General features: G+C 35.3%; 1 protein-coding gene across 1 annotated transcript; it reads left to right on the forward strand.

Moving 5' to 3' along the window:
* The first annotated feature begins 1137 nt into the window (after window positions 1-1137).
* LOC104903731 (pentatricopeptide repeat-containing protein At1g51965, mitochondrial) lies at window positions 1138-5457 on the forward strand. The gene is given in 3 exon segments (XM_010691841.4): window positions 1138-2023; window positions 3222-4249; window positions 4251-5457. Coding segments are annotated over 3 exon segments (1968 nt in total). The 5' UTR covers window positions 1138-1258; the 3' UTR covers window positions 4426-5457.
* The last annotated feature ends 11569 nt before the right edge of the window (window positions 5458-17026 follow it).

Here is a 17026-nt window from a genome sequence, read left to right on the forward strand (position 1 = left end):
TTTAAAAGATATCAAATTTAATATAGATATATGTATAATGTGTCTCTATTATATAAGAAAAGGGAGAGTTATATAAATTTACTAAACTGCCCATAGTAAATCAACTACTGCCAAAAAAGAGGAAAAAACAAAGCCAAACTCAAATATAGCGTTATAAAATTAACTTAAATTTTGAAAATGCAATTTAGTTATAATTGAACCATTCAAAAAAACATTGATTATAAGATTTAATACATTTATGCTGAAAAAAGTATAAAAAAATCACATCAATTAAATATTTTATCAATCAATTCACAAACACAATCAAGTATTACATCAATATGAAAAATAAATATAACAAAAGAAATCCTAAAAAAATTCACTTATCATTCTTTTATTGTTCATCAAGTTTAATTTTAAGAACCTAAAATTTTAATTAAAATCAGGTACGCATTGGCGTGTGTAATTTTCTAGTTGTAGATTAACATAAGACTATTACACCATTCATGTACTTACTTTGCCAGAAATTTTTATGATGCTGCCTTTGGCATGTAAGATGTTGTTGGATTTAACTCTTTAATTATTTACAAATTTTCAACTTTTTATAAATTTTCACAAGTAGATAATTAGAGATCACAAATATAAAAAGTCAAAGTTTTATAATTATTGAAAAATAATAAAAGTACATATTATACTCTACATGCTTCTTTAAAGGTTATATACACTTACATCCCGATACAGTTTGAAAAAATAATATAAGCTTGACGCAAATAACAAAATATAGAAAATTAATATTATCAAGAATCAAGATCGATCTAATTAGTTAAAAAACCTCGTTTTACTTCTGTAACAAAAATTTGATTTTTACTCTTCCTAAAATGGTTTCCTCATATTTGTTTTACTTATAGGAAATATTCACCTTACACTCTTATCTTATTGAAATTTTTTTTCCCCAATTCGTTTTAAATGTAACAAAAGAATATTTTATATTTCACAAATAATACCTTTTTCTTACATTTAAAACTAAACAGAGTAAATAGTACGAAAGATTGAAATAGAAAAGCCCATATAGCTTGTTTTTGTTTGGTTTGTGAATTGTGATAACTGAAAGCCCATGTACCTACCGCATGAATTTGAGAAGCGCTTTCCAGTTTCCACTCTCTAACAAGCAGGCAGCGTTAAAAATGACCAAATCAATCACTAAACTTGACAACAGCCAGATTAAGCGTTGAAAAGAATAACACCACAAGAAGAGAAAAGGAAAGCCTTCACATAAAAAATGAAAGATTTCCGCATTTACATCACTGTACTTAGTCGCTCATATAGGCCAACAAACCAACTCCGGCACTACGCCACCAAATACACCGCAAAAATAACCTCAACAACCACCGACGGGCGCTCTCTCTGCGCCGAAGTTCACTCTCCTTGTGTCCCTTTCGACGCACGAGGCTTCCCTCTTCCTCGGCGAGACCTAATCTGCAAAATCACTCAAATCCTTAAATCCCCAATTTCATCAAACCCTTTCTCAGACCTCTCTAATTACCTTCAATCCCTAACCCTAACCCTAACTTCTTCTGAAGCTTGTTTTATCCTCAAATCTCTCCACAATTCACCTCACCTTTCTCTCCAATTCTTCCACTTTTGCCCCTCCCATTTCCCCAATTTCCGCCATGACACCTTCTCCTTCAATCGACTGCTTCTTACTCTCTCCAATGCGGCGTCGTTTGGTGGGTCGGTTTGGGTTGATAATGTTCGCGAGGCGGTTTCTGAAATGGAGAAATGCGGTGTTAGAGGGAATGTTTCAACTGTCAATATTTTGATTGGAGTTTTCGGTGCACAAGGTGTTGATTGGTGTTTAGGGTTGGGAAAAAAATGGGGTTTGGAGTTGAATTCTTATACTTATAAGTGTATTATGCAGGCTTATTTGAGGTCTTATGAGACTGATAAGGCGTTTGATGTTTATAATGTGATTATGAGGAAAGGGTATAAGTTGGATACTTTTGCTTATAATATGCTCTTGGATGCTCTTGCTAAGATCAATAAGGTAATTTTATTTTTGTGGGTGATTTAATTTGATGAAATTTATTTCTTGGATTATGAGGATTATCTGTCAATATGTAAGAGTGAGACATTCCTTTGTTTCTGCAAGTGTAAATGTAGGTTTTTTTTGTGATGAATTCGAATTGAGGATTTTGATATGTGCTTATGAATCTTGATATGTAGTGATACATCTTGGGAAAGGAATACTATGCTGTAGTTGCTGTCTAACTAGACTATTGTATTTGCTTAGTACATACATCTGGACTCTGGTGGGACTTGGGAGTTACATGTTTATGTTCGACGAAAGGTTATGTTTAAGATTGATGATACACTGTGTTACCTGTAGGTTCCATTTGAGTATCGCTTGAACCTATAAAACTACGTTGTATTCTTATCGATGATTGGACTGCATTGGCTAGGAAATATTGTTCAGATATCAATCTTGTTTGTTTATGATTCGCTATTAAATCTGTAGGTGTTTAGTACTAGTTGCTGACTTGCTGACACCTTATCCTTGGGGGTGGGAGGGCCGGAGGGGAGTAGGTTGAGGCATGGCTTCTACTTGAACTTTCCTTTTCATGTTGATGATTGCCATTTGTGGACATTAGCAACACCTGGCGAGTGTACTGGCTTAAGAGTCTCTTTCAACTTTCTATGATCTCTGCTTTTCTTTAGTAAGCTTAATACCTTTTGCTTAGGCTTCTTAAAATAAGTAGTATTACTTTAATATGAACTTATACAACCTCCAGTTTCTACATTTAGTCATTTATGTCCAAAGACGTGCTATAACTTCAAAAAGGAATTGTAGGATATAGTAAAATAAGAGTAATCAAATTGAATGACCTCACCTGGGCTTCGATATGAATAGTTTCTGTTGCAGGTGAGCCTCTGATGGTTCTTGATTTTCCTTACAACTGGATTGTTAAACTGCAAGGTTCTGTTGGGGAAATGGAGCTTTGTTGTCTAACACCACACCAACCTTCTTTTTAGGGTCATAAGAGAAAGGTGTTGTACTGATTGACTTACTTCTTGCATAAGAATTCAAGAAAGTTATACTCTTTTGCTCCTTTGGTCATGCACGGGAGCTACTGTTATTTATAACAATCAAGTTGTAACTATTTTTAATCTGTCTTAATGTGCATGATTTTCTATTATCCATCTAAAGCATAGGTCCTAATGATCTGATGCACAGCTTCCTACAGGTTGATAAAGCCTACTTGGTTTTTGAGGACATGAAGAGGAAGTATTGTGAGCCTGATGAATATACGTACACTATCATGGTTAGAATGACTGGCAAAAGGGGGAACCCTGATGAATCTTTGGCGATGTTTCAGGAGATGCTAGCAAAGGGATTAGCTCCTAATTTAATTGGTTATAATACAATGATTGAAGCACTTTCTAAGAATCGAATGGTCGAGAAGGCACTTTTTCTCTTCTCAAAGATGGTAGAAAACAATTGCCGTCCCAATGAGTTTACATACAGTTTGATTCTAACTGTTCTTGTTGCGGAAGGACAGCTTGGCAGACTAGATGAGGTTGTTGAGCTATCAAAGAAGTATATGACAAAGTCAATATATGCATATCTTGTGAGGACACTCAGCAAGCTGGGGCATGCAAGTGAAGCTCATCGCCTGTTTTGTACCATGTGGACATTGCATGATAAGGGAGATAGGGATGCTTGCATGTCAATGTTAGAAAGCTTATGTAATGCAGGCAAAATAGTGGAATCCTTTGATTTACTAGATAAGATTCATGAAAAGGGAATAAGCACGGATACTATGATGTACAACACTGTATTATCAGCTCTTGGTAAATCGAAGCAGATTCCCCATCTTCATGATCTATATGAGAAGATGAAAAAGGGTGGACCTGCACCAGATATCTATACGTATAACATCCTGATATCTAGTTTTGGTCGGGCAGGAAAAGTTAACGAAGCAGTTAAGACATTTGAGCAGCTGGAGGAGAGTGATTGTCGACCTGATATTGTTTCATACAATTCTTTGATTAATTGCTTGGGAAAGAATGGTGATCTCGATGAAGCTCACATGAGGTTCAGTGAGATGCTAGAGAAAGGGTTAAATCCTGATGTTGTCACTTATAGCACACTCATCGAATGCTTTGGAAAGACAGATAAGGTGGAAATGGCAAGTAGGATGTTTGAAGATATGGTTGCTCAGGGATGCAGTCCTAATATTGTTACATATAATATTTTACTTGATTGTTTTGAGGAATGGGAAAACAGCTGAAGCAGTAGATGTGTATGCGAAACTCAAGGAACAGGGCTTAACACCTGATTCTATAACTTATACCATTCTAGAGCGGTTGCAAAGTGGTTCGCACCGGACAGTCAGGATACGGAAGCAAAATCCTATCACTGGCTGGGTTGTTAGTCCTTTAAGGTGATGAAAAGTTGATGAGGTTGATGCCTCAAGGGCCTTACTTTGCTTGGATTCCATTACAGTCATTTCCCTTGCTTTGCTTTCTCACTGTATGTTTGTTGAGGAAGGTTACTTCTTGAGTTTGAAAGGTCAAGCAACAGTTATAATGGTAAAAACAGTAATCTGCATGACCTCCATTGTTACCTTAGATAGGACTTCTATAAGTGAGCTCTTTCATTGAAAATTTTCTCGCTGGAGCCAATTGCTGGCACATGGATGCAGTATCTTTGTAGCAAAAGCAGAAGGATTCTCCTTTGGACTGCGGCACTGGTACACACTTCTTTTACTTCTACAGTTTAATATGGTTCCACGTACAATGATACAACCATCAGATGCACTACTTATCTTGTCTACTGGGACCTGAATTTCCTGAACTATCATCTCTGCAAAAAACATTGGTTTTGTTACTGATACTTATCTGGTTGTTGACTGTCCTGCTCTTCTAATCAAAGGAATACTTTAAAGCCCGAAATTTTCTTTGCATCAGCTAATCACACAAGGGGTTTGCTGAAGAGATCAACCTCTCACCATTTCCTAATTTCTGCACAAGTATGCTGAAAAGAGATCTGTTATAATGTTAGATTTCATTGTTTGTCCTAAAATAAATATTCCTGGAGAGGTGAAGCTGGTGGGAATTGATTCAAAGTTCGTCAGTGATGCTGCGTTTGGGCAAAAGGGGGTGTTTGTAGGGGATGTCACCCTTTCAAGGTACCAGTTCTATCCCCCTAATTTTATGCTTTAGCCGTGTCCAAATTAGTACGACATGGATTGTGCTGAAAGAAAAAGGTTCGGACTCATACAACATTATCCCAAACCACTAGAATGATGGGTTTATGGAAGACTCCTGAAGAATATATAGGAACTGTCCTAAAAGATAATTGATATTTCTATCCTAGGAATTGCGTAGAGAATATGAAGCTAGCTACTTTTTTTGTAATACGTGCAGCCCGTTTTGTAGGCAGTACCAAAAGACGATAATGTTAAAGAAATTATACTTCTTCGATTTTGGTTTAATAAAACGTAGGACCTTCGCACGGGGATTTAGGAGATGAAAGAGATATAGAGAAAAAAAAAAGAGGGACTCATATGAGGAGAGAGATAAAGAGAAATGAATACCAAATAAAGTGTTTCATTTATTTTAAAACGGAGGAAGTATGTAGTTTGAAAGGAATCATGATTTTTATATTTCATCTCTAAAAATGTGATTTTCTTCACAACCTTCTATTCCCACCTATTGCTACATCTAATCTAATTGATAATGGATGGTAATGTAAATTTATGAATTATAACACAGGATTTTGGACAAATTTTCATTCTTGTGGACAATGACATGTAAGAGCATGCCCACTCATGATTTTTTTGGACATCAATTTGAGTCATGAACCTTGCTTAAGAAAAACATGGGATTGCATCCATGATTTTTTGATGCTTGTATTTGGGTCATGTTATGACTCAATTTATAGTTGGTCATCCTATGATTCAAATCATGATTGGTCATCTTATAACCTAAGCCAATCATTTGTGGACATGTGGCAATGTGTCATAGAGGTTATTTTTTATAATTCAAGTTTTGTAATATGAATAACTTAAAAAATACAAATTAAAAAATAAAAATTTCACTAATGGTCCTATCTTTTTGAGATTTATAAATAGATATCCATTTTGCTATATTTTGACACACTTATGAAATTAATTATTTTCTATCTACATTGTATGCACATGAATAATTATTTCTGGAAAGTTGTATTATTGAAGAAGTTTTTTAATCAAAATTAATTACTATCAAATGAATTTATTTAGGATCATTAATATATAAAATAATTTATTTATAATCTTGTATGATATTATATATATCAAAATGTATAAATATGTATTGATGTAAGAGAGGAAAAATGGGATGTAGTATAGTAAGAAATGGGATAAAGAATGATGATATTTTTTTTTTTTTGGGTCATGAGTGTAATGTATTTGTCAAAATGATTCATCATTCATGACAAATTTTTGTAAGATGAGAGAGAAAGTTGATGAGAAAGTTGGATGACATGTTTTTTTTTAGCGTAACTGCGTAAGTGGCCATGCTCTAATGTAAATGTAAATGTGATATTTTCTCCCTTTCAAAATAAATGCAACGGTTTTGTCAAACGACAATTTTAAATTAAATGCAATATTTTCCTTCTCTCTATTCTATATATGATTTTTACCCTTGAAATTCTTATCAAAAAACTTAAAACACATATTATACTACCCAAATCAAATTAATTACAAACCTAATCAAATTAATCTACCTGTTAGTTTTAAAAGGTGCAAGGGGCACCAAGGTGCAAAGCTCAAGATGAAGGGAAGCACAAAGTGAAGACACACACATCTCGTAGGCGAGGCGCGCTTTTGGTGCCAAAAAAAGTTAAATTTCAATTATAGAACATATTTTATACTGAAAACAATATACGAATAACTAAAAAAATCTAAGTAGTTGTACTGCAAAATAATGCCTACTAATTGCAAAATTAGCTACTGTAACATAATTGATTGAAAATTAAGCTACCTGTTGTAATTAGAACTTAACTGTAAATATTTTTATTAAAAATAAATCTGATTAGAGGCTAAGGAGAACAAAAGCAGAACATAAGAAGGAAAGGTGAGGGGAGTAAAAATGAAAAAGAAAAAACAGAAAAGAAACAAGAAAAATAATTAGGAAAAGAAATATATCACGTGATTGCTTGTGATTGCTTGTGATTGGGCCTACCTGCCACCTACTTCTCACAACAGAGATACATAAGAAATAGTTGGAGAATTAGGGTTTTTCCTCAAATACTGTAAAAACAGAAGAAGAGAAGGCCTCCCGAAGCGCGCATTCTCCCAAAGAACTGGAACATACAATTAAAGATTTGATAATCTAATAAGGGGATGTAACTACAATAGCCGCATCAGTTAAAATTGCGACTGTACAAGAAAAGGCAAAAGCCTTAGTCCTCCTAAGAAATCATTTACATGAAAGTTTAAAAACTGAATATATACTTGTGGAGGATCAAAAAGAACTATGGGATAGCCTAAATGAAATATATGGGCATCACAAAAATGTGCTCCTCCCAAAGGCACATTATGACTGGACCAATCTGAGGTTCCAGGATTTTAAAACAGTTAGTGATTACAATTCAACATTGTTTAGAATTGTATCGTTGTTGAGATATTGTGATCACCCCATCACAGAAGAGCAAATGATAAACAAAACGCTCTCCACTTTCCACGCTTCTAATATCATATTGGCAGAACAATACAGGTTCAGAGCTATCAAAAAGTACTCTGAGCTAATCTCAGTACTACTTATGGCTGAACAAAATAATGATCTTTTATTGAAAAATCATAATCTTAGACTTACGGGGTTTTCAGCCACCCATGAGATAAATGCAATAGAAAGCTCAAATCCCCCAAAAGCAAATGCTATACATAGGGGTGGATGCGGTAATTACTACGGTCGTGGGAGAGGACGTGGTAATTATCGTGGCCGAGGGTGTGACGTGGCAGATGTTGATTTTCAGTTGGTTGTATAGGAAGGTTATTTATTGGTGTTGGGAACAGGGGTTTGTGGATTTTCTCTGGTTATGGGTATTTGTACCATTGTTAAGGTTACTGGGTCAGGGCTGTATTACAGTTCCCCTCGCTGGGTTGGTAGTGAATGACACATTGTTTCGCTCTATCCAAAAATAAACACCCGAAACAGAGACATTGTGTAGAACAATGTTAAGCTCGTTGGTTTGTTGATCCATGTTTGAATAGTAAAGAATTGGGCATGGAAAAAAAAATTAAAACTTAAAACAGAATGGATGTAAAGATTTTAAAGATACCTTTATAAAAAAAATCGATAGAACACTCGTGCTAATAACGTGTTGTGAAAAATATTGAAAAAAGATAATACAAGTAGAGAGAGTTTTGTATATTGAAGTATTTTGATCTGATGCATATTGTTGTGTATTCTTAATTTTATGTTTACATATTTATAGTTGTAAATTATACCACTGTTTACATAGAGTAGAGTAGTAGGGCGGTAGAAAACTTGAGCATTGCATTAAAATGTTGATGGACGATGTCAAAGTTGGTGTACTCCAACCTGACAATTGCATCAATTATTGTAACACCTCCCCTTGAATGTCAGTGTTGGTTATAGGTTTTATATGCTTTTGATATACTGCCTCATTAAAAATCTTTTCAGGCTAAACCCAGTAGGATAAAAACCTGAATAAGGAAAAAACAGTGGAGTGCATACAATACTCCCCCTGAATTTAGCATATATCACGAAGATAACACATTCCAATTTTTCGGACTAATTTTTCAAATTTTTTCGTCGGAAGAGATTTGATGAATAAATCTGCAAGATTGTCACATGATTAGATTTGTTGGATGTTTATCGTCCCTTCCTTTTGGAGGTCATGGGTGAAGAAGAGCTTTGGTGATAAATGTTTAGTTTGTCTCCTTTGATGTACCCTTCGCTTACTTGGGTGATGCATGCAGTATTGTCTTCGTAGATGATAGTTGGATTTTGTTATTGTTTCCATCCCACATTCTTCTTGGATATTCTTGATCATTGACCTTAGCCATACACATTCCCTTCCAGCTTCATAAAGAGCAATTAATTCTGCATGATTTGATGATGTGGCCGTCAAAGTCTGTTTCGTGGATTTCTATGATATTGCAGTACCTCCATAAGTGAATAGATATCCGGATTGAGACTTAGCCTTTTGTGGATCTGATAGGTATCACATCGCATATCCAATAAGTGATACATTTGGTGCGACTGATAGAATAATCCAAGATCTTGTGTTCCTCGAACATAACGTAATAAGTGTCTGACTCCATTCCAATGTGTCTTTGTTGGTGCATTCCTGTATCTAGCTAACAAGTTTATTGAAAAAGCTATGTTAGGTCGGGTATTGTTAACCAAGTACATTAAGGCACCAATTGCACTTAGATATGGTATTTCAGGGCCAAGAATTCTTCTTTCTTCTCGTGGTCTGAATGAATCATCTTTCTCATTTAGGGAACACACTACTATTGGAGAACTTATTAGGTGGGTTTTGTCCATGAAAAAACGTTTCAGAATTTTTCTGTATAGTTTGATTGATGGACAAAAATCCATTTCTTAGATGTTCCATTTGCAGGCCAATGCAAAATTTTGTCTTCCCGAGATCTTTCATCTCAAATTCTTTCATCAAGTACTTTGTTGTTACTTCTAGTTCTCTAGGAGTTCCGATAATGTTCAAATCATCGACATATACAACAATGATGGCGAATCCTGATTTAGATCGCTTAATGAAAACACGGGGAGTGATTTGATTATTTCTGAATCCTTCTTTCAATCCGGATATCTATTCACTTATAGAGGTAATGCAATATCTTGGAAATTCGCAAAGCAGATTTTGACGGCCACATCATCAAATCATGCAGAATTAATTGCTCTTTATGAAGCTGGAAGAGAATGTGTATGGCTAAGGTCAATGCTCAAGAATATCCAAGAGGAATGTGGGATGGAAACAATAACAAATAATCCAACTATTATCTACGAAGACAATACTGCACGCATCACCCAATAAAGCGAAGGGTACATCAAAGGAGATAAAACTAAACATTTATCACCAAAGCTCTTCTTCACCCATGACCTCCAAAAGGAAGGGACGACAAACATCCAACAAATTCAATCATGTGACAATCTTGCAGATTTATTCACCAAATCCCTTCCGGCGAAGATATTGGAAGAATTAGTCCGAAAAATTGGATTGTGTCATCTTCGTGATGTATGCTAAATTCAGGGGGAGTATTGTATGCACTGAACTCTTTTTTCCTTATTCAGGTTTTTAATCCACTGGCTTTTTTCCTGAAAAGGTTTTTAAGGAGGCAGTATATCAAAAGCATATAAAAACCTATAACCAACGCTGACATTCAAGCGGGAGTGTTACAATAATTGATGTGATTGTCAGGTTGGAGTACACCAACTTTGACATTGTCCATCAGCATTTTATGCAATGCTTAAGTTTTTTCTACCGCCCTACTACTCTACTCTATGTAAACAGTGGTATAATTTACTACTATAAATATGTAAGCGTAAAATTGAGAATACACAACAATACGCATTAGATCAAAATACTTCAATATACAAAACTCTCGCTACTTGTATTATCTTATTTCTATATTTCTCACAACAATCACGTGATTGCTTGTGATTGGGCCTACCTACCACCTACTTTTCACAACAACGATACATAAGAAATAGTTGGAGAATTAGGGTTTTCCTCAAACACGGTAAAAACACAGGCAGAGAAGGCCTCCCGAAGTGCGCATTCTCCCCAAAAGCGAGCGCTCACGCCTCTTGAAAAGGCGCACAAAAGCTTGCCTCTTGCGCCTTACGCCTCCTGAAAAGGCGCAGAAAGCGCGCGTTGCTCACCTTGCCTGAGTAATTGAAGGCGTTTTCCTTATCGCATGGACTCGCCTTGCGCCTAGGCGCGCCCAAGGCGCGCTTTTGAAATCTAAGATCTACCTAAATATTAATAGGATGTCTCTTCAATACCTTCATTCACCATCTACCACTATTTTTCTCTCCTCCATCATCCCATCACCATTTCCTCCATCATTCTTTCTTTCTCCTCCATCTTCCTTCACCATTTTCTCTCCTTCACAACCACCATCATCATTACCTTCGATCTCCTCCCCCACAAGCCCAAAACCACCGACAACTTTGTTCCAACCCAACACCAAATTTGCTCTACCGCCGCTTACGTTCAATTCTAGTATGTGGACCCGGCAAGCAGTAGCAGATTGAAACTTTTGTTATTGGGGACCAATTACCTACTTTAGATCTCTAGTTGATATATATGCTGATAGGTGTAAGTATCGGGTGCGGGTACAAATTTGACTATTTGATAAGACAAATCTAAAGAGGTAGAGATACCGACCTAAAGTTGGACATCGATACATGCATACGACTTTTTCTTTATAGATTTACAATATATATTTAATTCTTAAATAATTATCAGGTTTGCGATAAGACGAAATAGGGAAGGCAAAAGTTCAAAACTTTATAGTGTAAAGTGAAAATATAAAGAAATTGAATAAAGATAAAAAAAAAATAGTAATGCATGAAATATAAAGAAAAAAACCCCTTAAATTAAGAAAAGAAAAGAAAAAGAAAGAAAAAGCTCAGCATTTGCACTACAGCACTCACGTGATTACAAACTACAAATACTAAATACATCGCATCAAAAGCATCTTTCTAAAAAAGAAAAATAAAAGCATCAAATGCAGTATGTCCTGACCGTATTTCTCCTTTGAGGCCCATTTCCTCTTTCCCTTTTTTAACGTGGGTACAGACGTACATTATTCTACATATGCAGTACTATATATTTTGGGCTTTTTTTCAACGGACTACAAAATACGAAGTTGTTTATTTTTTTTCCAAAAACCTTTTAGGAGCCAGGCCCCAGTCCGACCCCTTAAAAGGTCCACCATTGCCGGCAAGAAAGAGAGGCTCGACGGCCACCGACAAGGTAGTAGCTGCCGAGCCCATTGGTTGGGGTTTTTGGTCGAGGTTTTCTTTCCTCTAAAGAAAGGTTTTTTCGAGAGGAAAGTGGTAGATCAAGTTACCATCACTTCTTTATTTCCCTCTCTTTAACTCTCTTCACCATCACTTCTTCATCTCCCTATTATCTCTTCTTTTTTTGTTGATTTGGGGTTTCGAATTTCGGTGGTTGAGGTTGTCGTTTGCGCCTTGTGGTGGTGATTTTAGGATGGTGGATTAAGTGGTGGCAGTAGATGGTGGCGCCATTAGGTGGTGGTGGTACTTAGTGGTGCTTAATTAAACTAAACATTTGCCCTCACTTTTGTTAATCAACTCTTAAAAAAATTTGCTTAGGAGTTCGTGTCGCCAAATTGTTGCAAAATAAAATGGAGGATTTTTTTTTATTTTTTTTTATATGAAATGCACTAAATCATCCAAAGCATTACTGCTAGAATTTTTTTATCGTAGATAACTATCCATCTTTTGTAGACTAGTTTGAGTTTGATCAACATTATTGAGCATATATTTCAGCTATCTAGTGGTAAAACCTAGCCTCTCCTCTCCTTTTCTCTCTCTAAAACTCTAGCTTCCCTTACCCCTTCTTCATCAATTAGGAGGCTGCCATGGATGTTTTCATCCATGGTAAGCCCCTTTTTCCCTTTTATTTTCAGTTTTTAGTTCATTTTCTTGTTTTGTTCAATAAATTAGTATCTCTTTATGAGATTTTCTCAAACCCTTTTATGGGGTTTTTAGTTTCTGTTTTGGAAATCTCCTTCTCCCCTATGGGAGTTGTGAGTATGGTTCTTTTGTTTTTAGGTATGAGAAATTATTCTCATTGGTTGAAGTTCGAGATTCAACCTGAAAAATTAAGGTTTCACAACTTCTGTAAAATTATGGAAGACTATTGGAGTACGTTCATCTCAAAATTTCCGCATCTGCAGATCGTATGCCGAACCAGAGCGAACTCACAGATTGCATTGCTTCAGATGAAGATTTTATTAAGGCAAAATTAAGTCAAATCTGCGATGTTTATATTTCTAGGGTGATATGTATTTCTATTAGAATTTTATGTTTTTCAGAAATGACTTGTAAGTGCCGTTTGGCGAAATATTAATGAAATCCCTTTTCTTTCTTTCAAAGAAAAAAAAAATGTACCTTGTGTAGACAAAACGAGAGGCTACTTACAAGCTTAAAAGTCATGTAAAGAGAAATCTCCGCCTAAAAATAATCAACATATCTACAATCAATACTTTGGAATTTCCAGCAATATTCAAATATTTTAAACCCTTTGTAAAAGTGTTTAAAAACCTTTCCCATCTTGAAAAGTTCAATTATTAGTACTACCTAGTATAGTACAACTATACTAGTTGTTAAAAACTATTAAAAACTCATACTTTGATCATAAAAACTCCATCATAAGCATCCTTATAAAATTTCCAGCAAATTTTTTATATATAATATAATCCTTTTTAAACATACTTAAACATAACTAAAATCATAAGAATACTCAATTTCATAAACTATAATATACTACTATTATTTTTCTACTTATAAAACCCTAAAAATAATTCATGGTTTGAATACTTAAAATCTTAATAAACATAATCATAAATCTGAAATTTAATTTCTTCATTACATAAACTACATAATCTTAGATGTATATTTAAATCATCAAACTATAACTTGAAACATAAACATATTAACACAATTCATAAAAATATAAACTTTACATTAAATATAACTTAAGAAGGAAGAAATAACCAAAGCAAGGAGGAGGGAGGAGAACCGACAGCCAAGGGGGTGCTGGTGTCGGCTGTTGGTTGTTGCACGGCTGGCGGTCGGCAGCGGTGGTCAGCCGACGGGAAGGCCGAGAAACACGAAGAGTAGGAGAAGAAAAGAGAGAGAAAAAGAAAAGAAGGGGGCCGAAATTAGGGGGAGAGGAAGAGAAAGAAAATAAGTGTGTGGGAAAAATTTGGGTTTGGAGGGTTTCCATAGTGTCCCCCTTTTGGGCTTAGGAAAAGGTACTTGGGCTAAATTAATATTTAATGATTGGTGATTTGAGTAGTTGGGTTCCTCTGACCCAATTTAATTGCATTTTTTCTAAATCAAAAGGTGTTTTAGGCTATTTAATAATTTTCAAATAGGTATGACTTAATAAAATATTTGACTTCTTTAAATCATTAAATAATTCCTTTGACTTTCAAATAGTCAACCTTTCAAGAAATAAACCGTTTAAATACTGAATTTTACCAAAATATATATAACTACACATTAAAATATATTTATAAAATTTATAAAAGGGGATTACAAGTTACTCCCTCTGTTTTTTTTTTATCATTCCTACTTTGACTTTGCACGTTTGCCAATGCACGTTTTAAAACTTAAATATCTTTCATTATATATTAGTAAAAATTATAACGATTGAATTTTAATAAAGTACTAATTGAGACGAATCAAACAAGACCCCACATGACTATGTTTTTTCTTATAAATTGAGAACATTTGAGAAGATTCTCTCTATGCATGAATAGTGTCAAGATTCTAAGTGAGAAAGATAAAAAAAAAACAGAGGGAGTAAGTATTAACGGGTACGTTTTTTGGTGAAAACCGAATCATTTCCTCAGGAAATTAACTGATCCAGTTTTCAACAAAAAACGGGGCCAGTTAAGTATAGGAAAGGATTAAAAGAGAAGAAACGCTTGATATGAATATATCAAGCACAACAACAACATTTCACAGCTTGATTTCCAACCCTGCAGTAACATTTCAACAACGAAAACAACATTTCAACAACGAAAACAACATTTAACAACGGCTAAATTGAATATGAGCAAATTAGTAATCAGCGTAACAAACCAAATTCCAAAATAATTACAAAAAACCCAACTAAACGAAACAAAAATTAAAGGATTTACAAAGAAATCTGAATATTTGAGGATTACAAAATACAAGAATAAAAAAATGAAATAAAAAAATACAAGTGAAGGAAGATAAGAAGCGTTCAAATCTGGAGTGGTAGAGGAGAAAACTGTAAAACCCCCAAAATTCATACACGTCTACTAATATGTCGCACCGATTTTGGGAGTGTTACCGCCGCGATGAAACGCAAGGCATATTAAAAAGGAAGACTAACTCAAAATGTTGTCTCGAAAACTGAAATGCAGCGGAAATAAAAATGTAACTACAACTCGGGAATCATCAACGACCCCTTTTATTCAAACCACAAACTACTTACGTAAATCTTAGAAATCTAATAGTACTTAATCAAAAAGCTTTAAAATTCAAATACTAATGATTATCCCGTATGCTCGATATCATGCAGCAGTGCCAGTACACCTAGTCTGCTCTCCATTGTAGCATCAATGGTTCATCACAGGTCAATAAACACATAATAACACATAATCAGCTATGCCGAGTACATAATGAACACCATTGAATGCATATAAACATAACAAAACAATAGTGAACAATACTAAGCATGATACTACCATACGTTACATCCTTTATTCTTTATTTAATTGGCATCGAACGAGCACCATCTTACTAGAATCATACGGGCTACTTAATCCTTAATAGACAACTTGGTCTATTAGATGAAATGCAAATATGATTTCGTACCGTCTCACACCCATCACTGTAGTATGCATACCCCCAAGTTCGGAACATTCCGCTTACTTGAGTTATCAAAATTTATAAGGACACTACTGTCGTCACAGTAGGCCTGCGTAGGAGTGTAGAACAAGTCCCACACTCCCCCCATTGTTCATCACTTGTAGGGAGTCCAACTACAAGCTTATTGCCATAGTTCATTCTTAATACTGTCCATTCCTTTCATAATAACATAGAATCATTTCACATGTTTTCTTAATTACAGTACTCAATTCTTTTCTCTTGCAACACTCTTGTTACACTATGGATCAGATTAATATGAATACAATGCTCATGTTCATAATACGATAGAATTACGCATTCCAATGCAACATATCGACTTCCAATCATAAACATGCTACCTAACAATCTCAACAAACAAAATGTTCTCTATCATGATTCTAGATTCCAATAGAATAAATCGCAACCTAATCATGATACTAGTACTTGCAACTACACTGGTACGGGTACGTACCTTGTAACGGAGAATTTTCGCTGTATTAACCAAACGTGCCGCTTATGAAATTGGGACCTAAACGATTAAGTAAATACTTTAGTGCTACGTCCTTGATAATATTATCAACTAATACGTAACTAACTATAACGACTTAGTAATTCGAAATATAAACGATAGCTAAACTCATTGTTCATGAACTTCCTCTTCTTTTCTATTCTAATGAGTTTAGCGTCTTTTAGGAGTCAATGTTAGTGAGCAAACTGGTTTTAGTTTGTGTAATGGTCCGCCACCTTTACCTAATCCAATCAAGTCATAAGTCCAACCAAGTCTTATGTCCAACCAAATCTTATGTCCAATATCCAAAATCAGGTTCGCATAGCAAGGTTATACTTACAACTAATAATAACAATCTATTTCTTTACTTCCCAATTTACTTAATTACAAACCTAAAAGCAGATTCACACAGTTTAATTAGTTACTAATTAACTCGAATTACAAACTAATTAATTACAACTTAACTTAATTATAAAAACAGAATATAATATTAAACTAATATAATATCATATACATATTAGGTTTTAATACCGCTAAACTCGCCGGCGCAAATCACCGGTGACGTGATTCCGGCAGCCCTCGCTCGCGCACCGTACGCACGCCACACCCCCGGATCTCGGCCTTCACGTGACTCACGCACCTTAGCAGTGACGCTGCTTTGCACCACCACAGTCGGATTCGTCGCACAACGCGACTTCGCCCGACTTAACCCTTGTCGCGCACACTTTCCCACCACACTTCGCACAACGCGTCGCACAACCGCACACACAATCGCACCAGCCCTCTCGCACAAGCAGTCACACACGACCCCTTCACTCGTCCAACCCTCGTCGCTTGCAGCACACACGACGACGCACACTCGCC

This window comes from Beta vulgaris, chromosome 9 (genome assembly GCF_026745355.1).
Source record: "Beta vulgaris subsp. vulgaris cultivar EL10 chromosome 9, EL10.2, whole genome shotgun sequence".
Taxonomy (NCBI): Eukaryota; Viridiplantae; Streptophyta; class Magnoliopsida; order Caryophyllales; family Amaranthaceae; genus Beta; species Beta vulgaris.